Raw genomic sequence first — 17,269 nt, forward strand, 5'->3', positions numbered from 1 at the left:
TCAAGCAACCATTCCTGCCCTTGTGAAACCCATGTCTCTGTTATGGTCACAACATCATATTCCCAAGTACTGATCCATGCTCTAAGTTCATCACTCTTATTTCTGACATTCCTTGCAGATGCACTTTAGCTGATCCCTTTGTTTCATCACGTGAAAAATCTTCCTGATAGATTCACTACATCCTGTCACTGCCCCATCTACAACTACCCCTCTCAGATATGTAACGCTGGTTCCCACTTCCTTGCCAAACCCTCCCGAACCACAAAAACAAATCTCCCACCCAGATTATTTGTACCCCTCCATTTCAGGAGCAACCCATCCTTCGTTAACAGGTCCCACCTTCCCCAGAAGGCATCCCAATGGTCTAGCTATCTGAAGCCCTCCCTCCTGCACCAGTCTCACAGCCACATGTTAAGCTGCACTCACTGATTGTTCCTCACCTCATTATTGTGTGGCAGCAAACCTGAGATCACTATTCGTCCTGCTCTTTTGCTTCAACCTAGCTCTCTGTAGTCACTTTTCAGATCCTCAATCCCTTTCCTGGCTATATCATTGGTGCCAATATGTACCATGATTTCTGGCTGCTCACCCTTCTCCTTCAGAATCCTGTAAACCTGATTGGTGACATCCCGGATCCTGACACCAGGGAGGCAGCATACCTTCCAGGAGTCCCGTTCCTGACCACAAAATCTCCTGTCAATCTGTCTAACTATTGAGTACCCAATCACTAGTGCTTTTCTATTCTCTTTCTTTCCCTTTCCCACCCCCACCCCCTCCCCCTTCTGAGCCTCAATGCCAGAGACCTGACAACTATGGCTTTCCCCTGGTAGGCCATCTCTACCAGCAGTGTCCAAAACGGTATACTTATTGCTGAGGGGAATGGCCACAGGGCAACTCTGCTCTATCTGTTGTTTCCCTTTCCTCCCCCTGACTTTAACCCAACTGTCCTTATGCTGTGTCTGAGAAGTGACCACCTCCCGGTACATCCCCTCAATTTCTCCCTCCGCCTTCCAGATGATCCACAGTTCATCCAGTTCCAGTTTCCTAACTCTGTTTTGGAGGAGTTGGGGTTGAGTACACTTCCCACAGATGTGTTCGGCAGAGACCTGTGTCGTGTCTCTCACCTGCCACATTCTGTAGCAGGAACATGCAACTGCCCTATCAGCCATACCCTGCTAATCTGAAAGTCAACACTGAACTAAACAAAGTTAAAAATCACACAACACCAGGTTATTGTCCAACAGGTTTATTTGGAAGCACTAGCTTTCGGAGCGCCGCTCCTTCATCAGGTGTTTGTCGAGGACACAATTGTAAGGCACTGAATTTATAGCAAAACCTTAGTGTGATGTAACTGAAATAATACATTGAAAAATACCTTGATTGTCTGTTGAGTCTTTCATCTGTTCGAATACCATGATAATTTCACTTCTTTCATGTGTAAATCACAAAACCTTTTTAAGAAGTTGCATTCTCAGGTTAGCTGTAACAATTGGTGTTAGCTAGACGATATGTTGAAGGTGTTAGACCCCTGTGTTCTGTCTATGCCATGATGTTTAGATTGATTCTAATCTAAAAAGTGAGATCAGAGTTAGACATGAATTCATGCAGTTTTTGAGCAAAGTACAATGTAACTCTGCAAGTACAAATTCACAGCACAAAATATATATGTGCATGTGGGTCTTTGTGTGTGTCTGTCTGTCTGTCTGGGTTGGGGATTGTGCGTGTGAGAGAGTGTATAGTGAGTGTAGAGTGTCTTAAGTCTGTGAGGGGGTGCATGTGGGAGTGTGTGTGTGTGTGTGTCTGGGGTGGGGGGTTGTGAGTCTCTGTGAGAGAGTGCATGTGTGTGTGCATCACTATCGAGTGGTCTAAGTCTCAGGATGCCTGTGGGAGTGTGTGTGTGTCTGCAAGGGTGTCTGTGTATGTGTGCGTCCGTGTGTGTATAGTGCAATGGTAGTTACCTGTAGTGTGACATGAACCCCAGGTCCCGGTAGAGGCCGCCTCTAGGGGTATGGAACTTGTCTATCGGCCACTGTTCGGCCACTTTTCGCTGCTGCCTGTCCCAAAGTCTGCCTTGGAGGATGATCACCCGAAGGTTCGAGGTCGAATGTCCTGGACTGCTGAAGTGTTCCCCAACTGTGACGAACATTCCTGTCTGTTGATTGTTGTGTGGTGCCCATTCATCTGTTGCCTTAGCCTTTGCATGGTTTCACCAATGTATCATGCCTCAGGGCATCATTGTCTGCAACATATAAGATAGACAACGTTGGCTGAGTCACTGCATGAATTCATGTAAAACTCTGTAATCCCTCTTTTTAGATTAGAAACAATCTAAACATCATGTCACAGACAGAGAACACAGAGGGCTAACACCTTCAACATATTGTCTAGCTAACACCAACTTCTTAAAAAGGTTTTGTGATTTACACATGAAAGAAGTGGAACTATCATGATATTCGAACAGATGAAAGACTCAATAGTCAATCAAGATATTTTTCAATGTATAATTTCAGTTGCATCATACTGTAAATTTTTGCTATGAATTCTGTGCCTTATAATTGTGTCCTCCACAATCACCTGACGAAGGAGCGGTGCTTCGAAAGTTAGTGCCTCCAATTAAACTTGTTGGACTATAACCTGGTGTTGTGATCTTTAACTTTGTACACCCCAGTCCAACACTGGCATCTCCAAATCAGAACTAAACAAAGAGAAGGGGAAAAAAAGTGAGAGAACCTGAAAACTTAGACTTTATAGACTCTTAGTAAGGTTAGAGGAAGTGGTTTGGAGGGAGGCCCTACGGTGTCGGGTCTCTGGTTTAGATCTTACCCATTTAAAAACTTTCTGGCAGCTCTTATTTCTCTCCACCCTCTCTCCTCGCTGCTCTTCTCAAAATGGAAGCCCAACTTTCAAGCTAAGTGTTTTTAAGTGGGAAAAACTGACTTTCCCAGTAGCCCTGGTTTCTCTCCGCCCTCTCCATAAGAGTCCATATGCCTTTTACTCCTACCATTTTTATGCCTGAACAAAATGATTGGATTCCTTTTTATGCTAACCATAGCCTCATTTGACGTTTCTTGGCTAACTCTGCACTTGCTTTCTGAGCTTTATGTTCGACCAGGTCCTCGCTTGCCTTAGCCATGTTAGTTGTAGTGCAGGCATCCTTCTGCTTTCTCTTACTATTTTTTTAATCATTTCAGGAACGTTTTTAATTTTGTTTGTTCTGCAAAAATCTTGAAATATGTATCAGCTGTACCCAAACAACGCGCCTTTTTAAAGGCAGTTGATTGTTCCATTACCGGTTTATCTGCCAATGCTTCATACTAGTTTACCTGAACTAGAATGGTTGTCACTTCACTCAAGTTGAGCACCCCACCCCCATCTAATTATCTTAACTCTGGTTTGCACCTTGACCTACTCCATAGTCACCCTGAAAAGATTTACCAAACTTATTTCAGGCATATGCGTTATCTTTGAAATTAGAGTGCACAAAATTATGGGGAAATTTTGGTGAAGGTTAGATTATAGAGTAGATTATAACACCTTGTCTAAAGTAGACAAAGGGAAGTGGATGATACAAGAATAACGAGCAGATATTTCAGGTTTTAGATAAGAAATCCAGTAAGGATGTGGGTAATTTTAATGACCCTTTGACGATTCACAGTGACAACATACCAATTGTGCTCACTCACTCTATGTTTGCAAACCTCAGAACAATGTGTCCACAATTAGATGTGATTCTACTGTTGGAATCAGTGGATAAAATACGTCAAACTGTACTAAGTAGTACATTGGAAACCAGTTTAAAAGTATTAATCAGGCTCATGTTGTGATGCATGCTAGAAGATACATGTATTAAGACACCGGGTCCTTTTTTTAATGAAGAGAAAAGTAATCTATACATATGTTTTACTATTTTCATGGGAAAATTCGGTTGTGAAGACTGCCAGTCTCTAATCCATTGCCAATGCATTATTCTGACTAATCAGAGTCCACCTGTCTGGTTGAGAACTAAAATTGACAGTTGTTGCATCTCTATTCCAATAGAGCACACTCTGTTCATGTGTAAAATGCTGTTCCTTTTTTTTCCACATTGGTTTCTTGTGTTCTAGTCCCTGTAAATGCAATTTGTAAAACATTGTTCAAAGTTTTCAAAAGGTTTGGGTAAGTTTTTGCCTCTTGACAACCTTAACAATGGAACAACTAGGTAACATATTCTTGGTGCACTTTCAATTGTATGTGATTCAACAGTAGAAGGTGTGTTTGTATAGGTTTCCACATGGAGTTACAGAATTTTGCCATCCAGTTTCAACAAACTGATTATTACTTCTTTGAAAAATTATATGAAATAACAAACCTGTCCTATCATTTATTTTAATACCTGATTTGCTGATAGAAATCACTTTGCCTGCGAAAGTGAGGACTGCAGATGCTGGAGATTTGAGTGGAGCTGGAAAGGCACAGCAGGTTGGACAACATCGACATTTCGGGCAGGAGCCCATCATCAGGAATGATGATTCCTGATGAAGGTCTCCTGCCCGAAACGTCGATCTTCCTGCTCCTCAGATGTTGCCTGACCTGCTGTGCATTTCCAGCACCACTCAAATCATGGTTTTCCCTGCTGTCTACTCTTTAGCTTTGGTGCATGTGGTTTGTTGATCACAGGAATAATGATTTATTTATAAAAGTTAAACTTATTAGTGTATGCCCAGTCCCCCTTTTTGAAAAGTGAGGCTAATATTGATATTTTGTATTTTGCATTTTTGTATTGTGCAGTTTCTTGTAACTTGGTGTCAAGTACTCAAACATTTGAACTAAATTGCCAATGCAGAAGTTCAGGTAATTGTGATTTTTCTGCACATGGTGTTTTACATAATGTGCTGTTTTTCTTGTAATTCATTTCCAGGAAAGTGTGTATGCTGGAGCTGTGATTTTGTGGGAACATATCACCACCTTCAGGCCACAAATTGTAGTTTCTCTGAAGATGGTTCCTTGCTTGCTGTCAGTTTTGAACAGATCATTACTTTATGGGACCCAGACACTTGGGATCTGAAATGCACCTTCTGCCATCCACCTGGGAAAATACAGTAAGTCCTCCACAAATTTAGTTGCTGTCTGGCTGTAAAATATAAATGTCATATGGCTCTAATTTTGAAAATAATATTTCACCTCTTAGAAATTTTGGGTTTTTTTACCTTCACAATGTTCAATTACCCAGTTTTCAGCCTCTTCATGACTGATTTTACTCTGTCAACGTCAGCTAATCATAGTATTACTGCAGTTTGCACTGTGAGATGGACCTTTCACTTTTGATAAAAGCTATCCAAAGTGAAGAGAATCTTTGATTAAGAGAGCCAATCGAATGTAAAAAATTTTGATATATTTTTGCTTTGAAGTTGACTATTTGATATTAGGACCAAATAGGGACCAAAAATACACTCTCGTTTATAACAAGACAGGAAAAGCCATCTTCCTAGAAGTAGCATCCTAATTGGCCACTTGCAAGCATGCTGTGATTGCTCCTTATTCTACCAAACTAATACAGAGAGCTAGCAGCTTTAGACCCTCAGCAATCTCAGCAAGAGGTTGGGGATTGTGTGACTGCCTGAAATGAAGCACCCTCCTGCACAACAATCAACAAATCAGAATCTACCCAAGGTGGTAGGCCACTCTATTGGATTGCCCTCGGTCAGCTTTTATGGCCGCCTTCCATCAATATAGCCCATTGTTTCTGGCATGGAACCTCTGCCTTCAGTGGCTATACCATATGATAAAGGGAGCTATTACATCATTGATAACATACCAATGCGATTATGAAATGGTCTATAATTAGAGCTTTCATATGCAAATTGTCTCCCAGCCTCTGTTTAGTGGGCAACCCATCTGTTTTCCAGGCTGACCCGGACGAAGTTCCGTAGCAGTGGAAATGTGTTGATGTTCTCTAAGTGTATCTACTACACTTGCCCAACTCTTCCACCACTCCTGCATGAGTCTTTCACATGTTTTGTCTTGATCATCTTGCTGTTCCACAAATGTAAACACAATCTGCAACTCAATTAATTTTGACTGTTCAGAGCACGACACAGTTGAACATGGATGTAGGTGTGCTTGCTGAGCTGGAAGGTTTGTTTTCAGATGTTTCGTCACCATACTAGTTAACCTCTTCAGTGAGCCTCCGAATGAAGCACTGGTGGTGTAGCCTGCTTTCTATTTCTATGTTTGAGTTTCCTGGGGTTGGTGGTGTCATTTCCTGTGGTGACATCATTTTCTATGGTGATGGCCTTTCCTGTTCTTTTTCTCAGGGGGTGATAGATGGGGTCTAACTCGATGTGTTTGTTGATAGAGTTCTGGTTGGAATGCCATGCTTCTAGGAATTCTCGTGCATGTCTCTGTTTGGCTTGTCCTAGGATGGATGTGTTGTCCCAGTCGAAGTGGTGTCCTTCCTTATCTGTATGTAAGGGTTCTAGTGAGAGAGGGTCATGCCATTGTGGCTAGTTAATGTTCATGTATCTTGGTGGCTAGTTTTCTGCCCAATGTAGTGTTTGCAGTTTTTACCAGGTATTTTGTAGATGACATTATTTTGCTTGTTGTCTGTATAGGGTCTTTCAAGTTCATAAGCTGCTGTTTTAGTGTGTTGGTGGATCTTTGGGCTACCATGATGCCAAGGCGTCTGAGTAGTCTGGCAGTCATTTCAGAGATGTCTTTGTAGGGGAGAGTCGTTAAGGTTTCTGGATGTGTTTTGTCTGCTTGTTGGGGTTTGTTGCTGAGAAATCAGTGGGCTGTGTTCATTGGTACCCATTCTTTTTGAATACACTATATAAGTGATTTTCCTCTGCTCTGTGTAGTTCCTCTGTGCTGCACGGTGTGGTGGCTCATTGAAATGTTCTAATGAAGCTTTGTGGATGTTGTGATGACTTGGATCCTATTTACCACCCCCTGAGAAAAAGAACAGAAATTGACATCACCATGGGAAATGATGTCACCACAGGAAATGACATTACCAACCCAAGGAAACTCAAACATAGAAAGGGGCTACACCACCGGTGCTTCATTCGGAAGCTCAGTGAAGATGTTGCCCAGTGTGGTGACGAAACATTTGATACTGAACCTTCCAGCTCAGTGAGCAAAGCAACTTCCAGAACCTCAACCTGAGCTACAAATCTTCTCAAAACTCGCTAACAGTTGAACAGTTTTAGAAATGGACTCTTTGGACTGTTCATATTTTACATCGGATAGTTGTTAGTTGTAAATGCTTTAATTCTAAAAATCATTGACCCAGAAAAGTGATCTTTTGAAACACCCATGAGACAATAAAATTTTATGAAATCAGCCATTTCAGGATTGCGTGTTCTCATTAACGATTGGCAATTGCATGAGAAATGAAATTTGCAATATTTCTAATCAAGAATTAATGTTATTTTTATTACAAGTTTCACTTGTATCTTTCAGAGACCTTGCCTTTGGAAGACTCAGCTGTTCCAAGTACCTCCTTGGAACAACTGATAATGGTTTCTTGTGCTGTTGGAACCTTTTAAGCTGTAGCTGTAAGTGTTTTTTTTTGTTTAACAATATGATAATCTAAATCTGTGATTTTCAAAGTACTGAGATTTTGCAGTCATGCCATTTATTATCATTAAACTGCTGTTGAGTTTCTCATTTTTGTTCTGCAGTGGAATGGAGCACACAGTTGAATGTTAAAGTCTTGCAAGTTGACCCTCTTTCTGAAAATGTTGCTGCTTTTACTGAATTTTCTCAGGTTACAGACTGTAAGTATAGTAGTTGTATTTAACTGCAATATATGCTGTATTTTTCATAAGTAAATTAAGCAAGTATCATATTTTCTGTCGTGCAGTCATTGTAATTTTAAGATTGATCAAATTATTGTTTTCATTTGATTACTTAATCACAAAAGATATGTTCAAGAAGTCATATTAATTTGTAGCTAATAAATCTTAAATGCAAACCTTTTAAACAAAGATGAATGATTTTGCAAACTTCGTGTAATAAATTCATGGTACTATAATATTTCACTTGAATTTTTTTGTCACTTCATTTGTGACTAATTGCTTGTCTTTGTGAACAGTCAGATTTTAAAAATGCCAGCTTGCTCCTTTAAGCTTTGCTTTGTGCCAGGGAGAAGGATCTAGATATGTGGCCACAAAAGATGGCATTTGTTTTCCTTGCTATGTAATAGCCATTCAACTTGGCAGAAACTGAAACTTGCTCTTCTAATGTTGATTTTGTCAAATGCCAATGACTCCTGAAACATGTCCACAGCATTCTGTGGTGAGGTGGTAAGAGAGCAAAAGTAGGCTGTATAAACCTACCAGTTTCTGACACTGCAGTTCTTCCTATTGATGTTCTGTTGCATTTCTATAATTTCTGAATTTGAAAATTGTCTAGATTTCTGTAATAAAAAATGCAAAATCTGTTTTTCACCATGTTTGCTGTTCTGCTATGCACGTGATGCATTTTCTGCAATTTTTGTGGAGGAACATTTGTGAAGTAAAAATCAAACTTTACGTTCTCTCCAAATTTGCACTACCATATTAATGGGCCGGACTGCTTATATATTATGCTATAAATGTTACATAACACCAGAATTAATAGGTATAGCTTAGAATACTTTGTGTAATGTTTTGTCTTGTAGTCTAAGATATTAGAAAATAACCTCTAGGATTGATTCAAAGGGGATCACATTTAAGTCTTAAATTTACTGTTTTACAAAGTCACAATTACTCATTACATCTGTCCTTAAGTGGTTTGATATGAAACTGTCTTATCTGTAAGAACATTAGCTGTTGGGTTTGTTTGATGTTTTAAGCCTTATGCAGCAAAGAAGTTAATTTTTATTTTCCTAATACTTTGCAACTGTTAATTTTAATGGAAGGATATGAACACAAGTGGAATATATCATGTTTTTCAGCAGTTGTCAACTTCATTGTTTTTCATTTCATGTTCTTTCTTTGTCCTAGTGTTTGTTTTTAAGCCTAACGAGCCAAGGCCCCTGTACATGCAGAAGAATGTGTGTTCTGGTCTGGTTCAGTGGGCTCTCTTTGTTCCCAGAGAATTTCCTGAGGACTACAATTCTGATGGTAAGCAATGGCTAGCCAGATCCCAGCTCTACTTCCTGTCTGCTTCACAGGTAAAACAAATTTATATGGTGAATTTGAAAACTAGTTAAGAGATTCGATCTTTTTTGCTTATTTACTATTTACTAAGTTGATTAAGTTTTTTTTCCCTTACAGAACTTGATGACATTCGGTACAGAATCAGTAGAAGAAAGATTGACATCATCCAGCAAGCATGTATGTAGCTAGTACAATAATAATGTGGCTATAAGCCAAAGAACAAAATATTTTGTATAAGTCATGCATTATATCTTATGAAAAAATTTGTTTTTCAAGTAGTAGATATAAAAACCTTTTTGATTCTTTGTTTATTGAAAGTGGAAAATAGTATTCAAAGTTCAAGAAGTTTGAAAATACCATCTGAATTGTGAAAATCTAATGCAACCTTTAATTCATTCTAGTGATATAAAGTACAAATAATCTGAGTTTTTGAGAGATTTTGGATAATGTTGACTGGTGTTTGTCTAGCAAGGTAGCAACATACTGTGATAAGAGGTTTAGAAACCTTATTTTTAATTTATTTGTACAATTGATAATACATTAATGATATAGTGACTTAAAATATCAACTGAAATAACTCTAAATTGTGTAGGTTAGAATAATTGTTGCAACACAGGAGACCATTTTTGCTTCTGTTGTGTAAGAACAGCCCAGCCTATCTCATTCCCCTACTTATTCCTCGTCACTTTGACAACGTTGAAGGTTGAGAAGCTTTAATAAATTACCTTTACTGAATTCTGTTTGTTATTGTTCTAGGTGTTTCATGCTGATAAAGTTCTCTTTTTGTTTCTATGAAGAGTGGCTTCTGGGAATCTTTTGTTCAACATCTGCAACTTTATATATTCAATTTTCTTTCAGCTGGTCATAGAAGAAAACATTCCCATGACTCCTTTCCATGTGTTGCTGCGAAAGCATAGGGAGCAGCAAACCAGTTTTGTTTCAGAAGCGAAACAAACAGCACTGCCTGAAGGATCGGCTACAATTGATGAGGTGAGTACCTTCATGATGAGCAGTTGTGAATGTGCAGTCTTGACCACTTCGGTTTTCTGAAAAGCTTTCTTCATTTTATTTTCAAGATGCTTCATACACCAGCTCATGTTCTGCCAAATGCATCATTCCTCTGTTCAATGTTTGTGAACTCATTGATGATTTCCAAGATGGGCACAAGGTAAGATGTATAAATTGGTGGCTTAGGAATATGTGACATATTCAAAATGCAGTTAAGATTTTGCTAACACAAGCAAACATTATTTGAGATTTTCCCATTGTCTGTGTGCTTGCTCTTTGTATAACCCTTCAGTTACTTTGATTAGATAGAAAAGGACCATTTCATTGGAGGCCTTCACAGAAGGTTTAACATGAGTAATTCCTGGTATGAAAGGATTGTCCTATGATCAAAGGCTAAACAGGTTGGGACTCTGCTTACTGGAATTTAGAAGGAATGAGAGATGATCTCATTGAAACATAGAACTTTTAAGAGATTTGACAGGGTAAATTCTGAGACGGCGTTTTGTGAGCGTCTATGACCAAAGAGCATAATCTCAGAATTAAGGGGCACCAGTTTAAGACTGGAATGAGGAGGAATTTCTTCTGAGGGTTTGAGAGTCTTTGGAGCTCCTTGCTGTGGAGGCAGAATCCATGTGTCTATTTAAAGCTGAGAAATACTTGATCAGTAGTGAATCACTGGTAATGGAGAAAATGCATGGAAGTGGATATGAGAAATGTTAGATCATTCGCAGTCCTGTTGAATGGCGGAGCAGACCCGAGGGACTGAAAAGCCAAGTCCTTTCCTATTTTTTATGCACTTAAGGCCTTTGTGGTTTGGGTTAGATTTTTCTTCTTGACCTTCAGATCTTATACTATTGGCGCCACATTCCTAAACATTCACTCCATCCACCACTGAAGCACAGTAACAGCGGTGTGTAATGTCTACATGATAAAATGCAAAACTTCACCAAGGCTTTTCAGACAACCTTTAAAATTCACGCCATTGCCATCTTGAAGGATAAGGGCAATAGATACACAGGACTAGCATGGCTTACATGTACCTTTCAAACCACTCAACAGCATTACTTGGTATGACACTTGTATGGCACATCAGTTATTTCAGGGTCACTGAGTCAAAATTCTGGAACTTGCTGAAAGCACTGTGTTGCATCAAATGTGTTGCAGAGTCCAAGAAGGCAGCTAACCACCATCACCACCTAGGCAACAAATGCTGACCCAGCAGTGAAGTCCATATCCCATGAATGAATTAAAAAGCAAATATCAAGTAAACTTGTTTTTACTACATAAGTTGTCTGCTGTTGCATTAACTAAAACACGTGATGAGCAGCCAAAATAATTTGAATCTGAGCAGAATCAGAAAGGCAGTAAATGAGGAGTAGAGGAGAAGGATTCAGTTAAGATGTGTTGAGTTTAGTTGCTGATTGACAATTCCAATTAAGATTTTTAAACCAAAGCATGACAAATAATAAGAACAAATTGGAGAAAATTTCAGCAATGCTAAACACATGATCATGTATTCCTGCATAATATATGGGCTTGTCTCACTCATGATCATAGACTTCAAATGAGTGAGTGGCAGACTGTTGAGAAGCTTGCAGTGGTTTCATTGTTATTGGCTTAAAATTGAGCATTAAAGGTAATGATGTAGGAAATGAAGTGTAAAAAAGTTCATATTTTAGAGGGATGAGGGTGGATGTAATTTATTTAGATATTCAGAAGACCTTGGTAAGGCACCACACCTTAAGTTACTTGATAAGTGATATTTTAGATAGTGTACTAGCATGGATAAAACATTGGCTAATAGACAGAATTAGGGTAACAGGGGCATTTTCAGAATGACCCTGTAACTAATGGAGTTCCACAGGGATCAGTTCTTGGGCAGCAATTATTTCCAATAGTTATTAATGCCTTGAAAAGTGAATATATGTAGCCAAGTTTGCAGATGGAACAAAAATATGTGGAAAGGCAAGTGATGAGGATGACAGTCTAAAGAATGATAGAGCTGAAAATATGTTGCTGGTTAAAGCACAGCAGGTTAGGCAGCATCCAAGGAACAGGAAATTCGACGTTTCGGGCCAGAGCCCTTCATCAGGAAGAAGGATAGAGACAAGTTAAACAAGTAAGCTTGGCAGATGAAATATAATCGGGTAAAATGTGAGGTTATGCAGTTTGGCAGGAAGAATAAAGGAACTGCATTTTCGGATCCTGGCTGAGCAGGCTTGAGAGGCTGAACAGCCGACTATTTTTTATAGTCGTAAGGGACACTGAAAAATAAGTTGGAACTGATGCTAAGAATATCTTCACTTGAGTGATAATTGTTTGGAATAATCAGTCAAATTAAATTGAAGTAATTAGGTGTTCGAATTTTACTCCCAAATAATTCACTTGAAAGAAAAAAATCTGTTTCTAATTCTGTTTTAAACTGATTATTCATTTCTGTAACATGTGAAATTAGTGCAAAAGAAGAAGAGGTGGAGGAAATGGACAGTGAGAAAGAGGAAGATGAATCTGACACGGAAATTACTCTTGTTGAAGATGAGCAAGAAACAAAGGAGGCATATTCAGCAGAGGAACTGTTACCTAAGCTGACCAAATCTGAGCAAAAAGAGCTTAAAAAACTTCGGAAGATTGATTTCAGCTGGATATCTACATTATAGATTACAGCTGGACAGCTATTGGGAAATGGCAGGATAAAATGTTAAATATTTCTAGTACACCATATTTAGTCATTGTTATCTATATAAAGCTTTGTTTTTAAAACTGACTGTGTTTGTTATAATTTTGTTTGGGAGATATAAGGTCTTTTGTGTATTTGTTCTGTAATGTTGTTTGGCTCAGTTGGATGGATGCTGGTTTATAGTGATGCCAATAGCATGGGTTCAATTTTTGTGCCAGCTGAAGTTACCATTAAAGAATCTATTCAGCCTTTCTTAGTCGGGGCTTGGTCACCCTTGGGTTAAAGCAACACCAGTTGATTTGAGAGCACACCCCTGTGGTCTGGTAAGACTACAGCAGCTTTACCTTTCAGGTTTTACGTTTTAATGCATGTCCTAACTCATACATTTGGTTTGTAGGACCTCAGCCCTTTTTTTTCAACCTATGTCATTGATCCCATTATGTACCACAACCACTAGCTGTTCTCATGTGCGCACACATTCCTTTAGAATGCCCTTTGGTGAGACATCCATGACCTTGGCTCCATTAAGGAACTGTGCCATCCAGCAGTCTCTTCTGTAGCTACAGAAATGCCTGTCTGTTCTCTTTACGAATGAATCCCCAACCACTACATGGAACACACCAAACATTTATTCCAGGAGGTTAAGTTGCCTATTTAAATGATGGGGTTCACTATATATGCAGTTTCTGTCATCCGCAGTAGGTCTTGGAATGTGTAACCTGTGGGTACAGGGGTACACTTATATTTCCTGATACTCATCTTCTTCCTTCCTTCTCTTGTGTAGCAGAACCACCCATGGGGCCATGGATTTGACTTTTGGGTTGTGGCGGTGGTGGGGTGGGGTGCAGTCAAAGGGTCATAGAGATGTACAGCATGGAAACAGATCCTTTGGTCCAACCCATCCAAGCCGACCAGATATCCCAACCCAATCTAGTCCCACCTGCCACCACCCGGCCCATATCTCTCCAAATCCTTCCTATTCACCTGGGCTTGTTTCTCTGGACTTGAGCATTCTGGATGTTGTTTTATGGGAGAGGGTTCTTCTGCATCCATATGTATGGTAAAGGTATACTCCCCAGTTTGTCCCTACATAATCCTTTAAACTTTGAGAGTAGCCTTGTTGGATCTCCCCATTGTTCTGTGCCTAATTATAAATATGTCTCCAATAGTTTGAGATTTAATTTGACAACTTCTGCATCATTCTCATTACCTTTTGCATCCTCCAAAGGCTGAAAGTTCTGTCCCCTTTATGCTCCCACCTGCTGTCGTTGGGTTTGTAAGAGTGACTGAACGGAGTCTGGGCTGCTGCCATGTCTTGCTGTTTCAACCTTCTGTTTCTCTATTGATTTCTTACTATTGGGATAGTTTTTTGTTTTAGTTCCTCAAAGTTATTTTCCTAAGGATCCTGGATCTCGACTCCTCAAAAGTTAAATTACAAAGTGATCTTTCAGGCTAGGGTGTGAAAGAGATCCCCTTTATACATACACCACAAAAGATTGCTGTGCAGCTCAAGTAATTAGGAAGGTAAATTGAATAATAGTTTTATTGCAAAGGAAATGGACTTTAAAAATAGGGAAAACTTGCTACAAAGATACAGTGCATTATTGACGCTACAATTATAGAGTCCTGCATACAGTTTTGCTCTCTTAATTTGAGGCCACTCAGAACATTCACGAGGTTGAATTCTGGAGTGAAGGGGATTCTGTTATAAAGAAATGTCATGGAAGTCTAATCTTTATCGGAATCCAGAAGAATGCGAGGTGATCTCATGTACATATAAGGTTCTGAAGAGGCTTGACAAGATAATTGCTGAGAGAATAATTTCCCCTCCATGTGAGCAGGGGATCAAAAACAAGGGGGTTTAGTTTCAAATTTAGGGGTATTCTATTTCAGATGAAGACAAGAAGACATTTTTTCTCTGAATGTCATGAATTTGGGAAATTCTGTACTACAAATAGAAGAGGACATTACATCCTTGAATCAACTCAAAGACATTGAACAGATCTTTAATGAAGTTGGGGGTGAGCAGACACGAAAGTACTGTTAAGGCCGCAAGTTAGATTAGCAGTCTTATTAAATGGCAGTGCATGGACCAAGGGTCCAAATGGCCGCCTCTTACTTCTATGTCTCAAGTACTGTTTTGAGACATTATATATAAGTCATAGTACAGTGCAAGAAATTAAATATAATTCACCACAGAAATGGAAATGTCATTAAGTCAAGTCAATGGACCAAATAGCCTTACTTCCACTCCTATGCCTTATGGTCAAAGTAAACAAGCTTGGGTAAAAGCTCAACCAATTGGTATTTCCTTCAGCTAGCAAGTGAGGGTGAATTCTGACCTAAATCTGCTTATACATATTATCCTTTAATGCCTTAATGAATATAAATCTGACAATCTCAGTTTTAAAATGAGCAATTAACCTTGCGTCAGCTGCCATTTCATGAAAATTGTTCCAGAAGTCTTTGATTGTTTGTGTGTAGAATTGCTTTCTAACTCCTCCTGAAGGTCTGGATCTAACTTCTGTGCCTGGCATATTCTTCACTTGGTGTCCTTACAATGGTATTTTGACAGATGGTGCTATTTGCTTGTTTTTCTCTCCTCATCAATCACTTGTGCAATATCTTTTTGTTTTTAAGTTGGCTGTGGTCAATCACTTGGCCAACCACACATGTTATTTCCTGTTAGATTGCACATGTAAGCACTAACATCTTAAATATTTTGGCATACTCCGAAGAGGAGTTGGGGTTGCAGACTAGGAGCAAAATAACTGCTGTAGAATGTGATTCCAATCTGGCAAGATTCACTTCTAAGATGGCTTACAGTTCTTCAACCTAATTTTGCAGCTTGATTCTATCTGTAGCTAATGCTGATAGGGATATTTAAGGATTCAGGTGCAGATTAAAAATGGACCAATTCTGAAATAAAAGGAGAATCTCTGAATAAAATGAATTAAGATGAGGCAAGTTTATGCTCTTGCAAATTTGAAAACAACTTTCAAGTGGCAAGTAGACCAGAATAAACTGGTCAGTTCTGGTCCCTTAACAAAGGCTGATTAGAGAGTTGATGTAACAGCAAACAAATCCAGACTGATGCCACCACCAAACATTCTTCTTCCCCCTCCATTCCTCTGTCAGCATCTGAAGGGACTATAACATTGCATTTCTCAATCAACCTTCTATACACCCTCTGTCACCTGCATATGAAAGCTCAGGAGGTACATGTGCCCTTTTAGCTCCACACTCTGATGCTGCTTTTCTCTTTATACATCTAGACAGTTCTTTGCTCCTTTATTTGTTCTGCTACCACCTCACTTAGCTTTCAATATCATCTTTTTTCATTTAATCTCCTGCATTCAACCCTGTCTCACATCTTGCCTGTTTATTCTATTCTCCACTTCTATTCCCTACCTGCTCTTAAAAACAGTAACCTTCCTTAGTGCTTTTAAGTTCTGATGGAGGGTCAGCTTTCTCCTAAGTCACAAGTAATTTTTGTAAGGTGATATTATGTAGCATGTCGCCTTGCTCCTAATAAACAAGTGAAGTCTACACCATGTTGTTTGAATGTATTTCAAAGTGCACATTTTGTGGATGTACCCATTCTTCATTGAATACCACTGTATACAAAATGTGTGCGAAACTGTACTACAAATTTTTTTTATTGATTTTTAAAACAATACTTGATAACAAATGTGCTGTCGAAAACTGACAGTTGAATGTTGTATAGACTATGTAGTTACAAGAAGCTTAATCATGTGCATGTTTTTCTTGTTGAACAAAAGCAGTTTTGGATGAAACATGCTGGACATGTGGGGCAGACTTTTTCATTTTGACTTTCATGATGCTTGGTCTCCTTGCTACTTAGACTTGCTACTTCTCCAATGATTTCTGCTTTTATTTCAGGTTTCCAGCATTAGCAGGACTTTGGCCTTATCTATGATGATCATTGCAGTGAAATTACTTTCACATGAGCTGTACTATATAGGAAAAAGGAGACTAAATGTCAGTATCATTTATTCCTTGCTGAAGGGAATTAGTGTTAGTACCAGAAAATTCAGTGTTTTTTTTTCCATTTAGTAGAATTTAGAGAATTGCAAAGTGAAAATACTGTTAAAACAAAAAAAATGTAACCAGTCACTGATTAATTCCTAAGTGATTCTGTTTCTCCATTTTATGCCATTCTTCGAGAAGCACCTGTCTATATAAGTTTTAAGCAAGTCGCCTTTTGTTTCCTGGGACGAATGATGTTCTATTAATTTTAGTCATTTACTTGATCATTTTTAGAAAATGCAAGCCTTCTGTCTTAATCTCGTACTATTTTAAAAGTAGTAGCTTCAAAGCATTGCAAGAGCTACTGATTATTTTCTGTTCTTAATCTGATGCCCTTTAATTACGAAGTGTTCAAGCTTTGACATCCTAAAACAAGGATTTCATGTTTCAAATCTTGAGTATGCACTGTCTG

General features: G+C 39.0%; 1 protein-coding gene across 1 annotated transcript in view; it reads left to right on the forward strand.

Moving 5' to 3' along the window:
* wdr75 (WD repeat domain 75) overlaps positions 1–16,356 on the forward strand; it is a 38,450-nt gene extending 22,094 nt beyond the window's left edge. Inside the window, exons 14-21 of the mRNA XM_060827361.1 lie at positions 4,898–5,078; positions 7,441–7,535; positions 7,662–7,757; positions 8,967–9,136; positions 9,240–9,299; positions 9,981–10,112; positions 10,199–10,290; positions 12,586–16,356. Coding sequence (XP_060683344.1) covers positions 4,898–5,078; positions 7,441–7,535; positions 7,662–7,757; positions 8,967–9,136; positions 9,240–9,299; positions 9,981–10,112; positions 10,199–10,290; positions 12,586–12,787 — 1,028 coding nt within the window. The 3' untranslated portion in view covers positions 12,788–16,356. The remainder of the gene's footprint in view (positions 1–4,897; positions 5,079–7,440; positions 7,536–7,661; positions 7,758–8,966; positions 9,137–9,239; positions 9,300–9,980; positions 10,113–10,198; positions 10,291–12,585) is intronic.
* The last annotated feature ends 913 nt before the right edge of the window (positions 16,357–17,269 follow it).

The sequence above is a fragment of the Hemiscyllium ocellatum genome, chromosome 7 (genome assembly GCF_020745735.1).
Source record: "Hemiscyllium ocellatum isolate sHemOce1 chromosome 7, sHemOce1.pat.X.cur, whole genome shotgun sequence".
Taxonomy (NCBI): Eukaryota; Metazoa; Chordata; class Chondrichthyes; order Orectolobiformes; family Hemiscylliidae; genus Hemiscyllium; species Hemiscyllium ocellatum.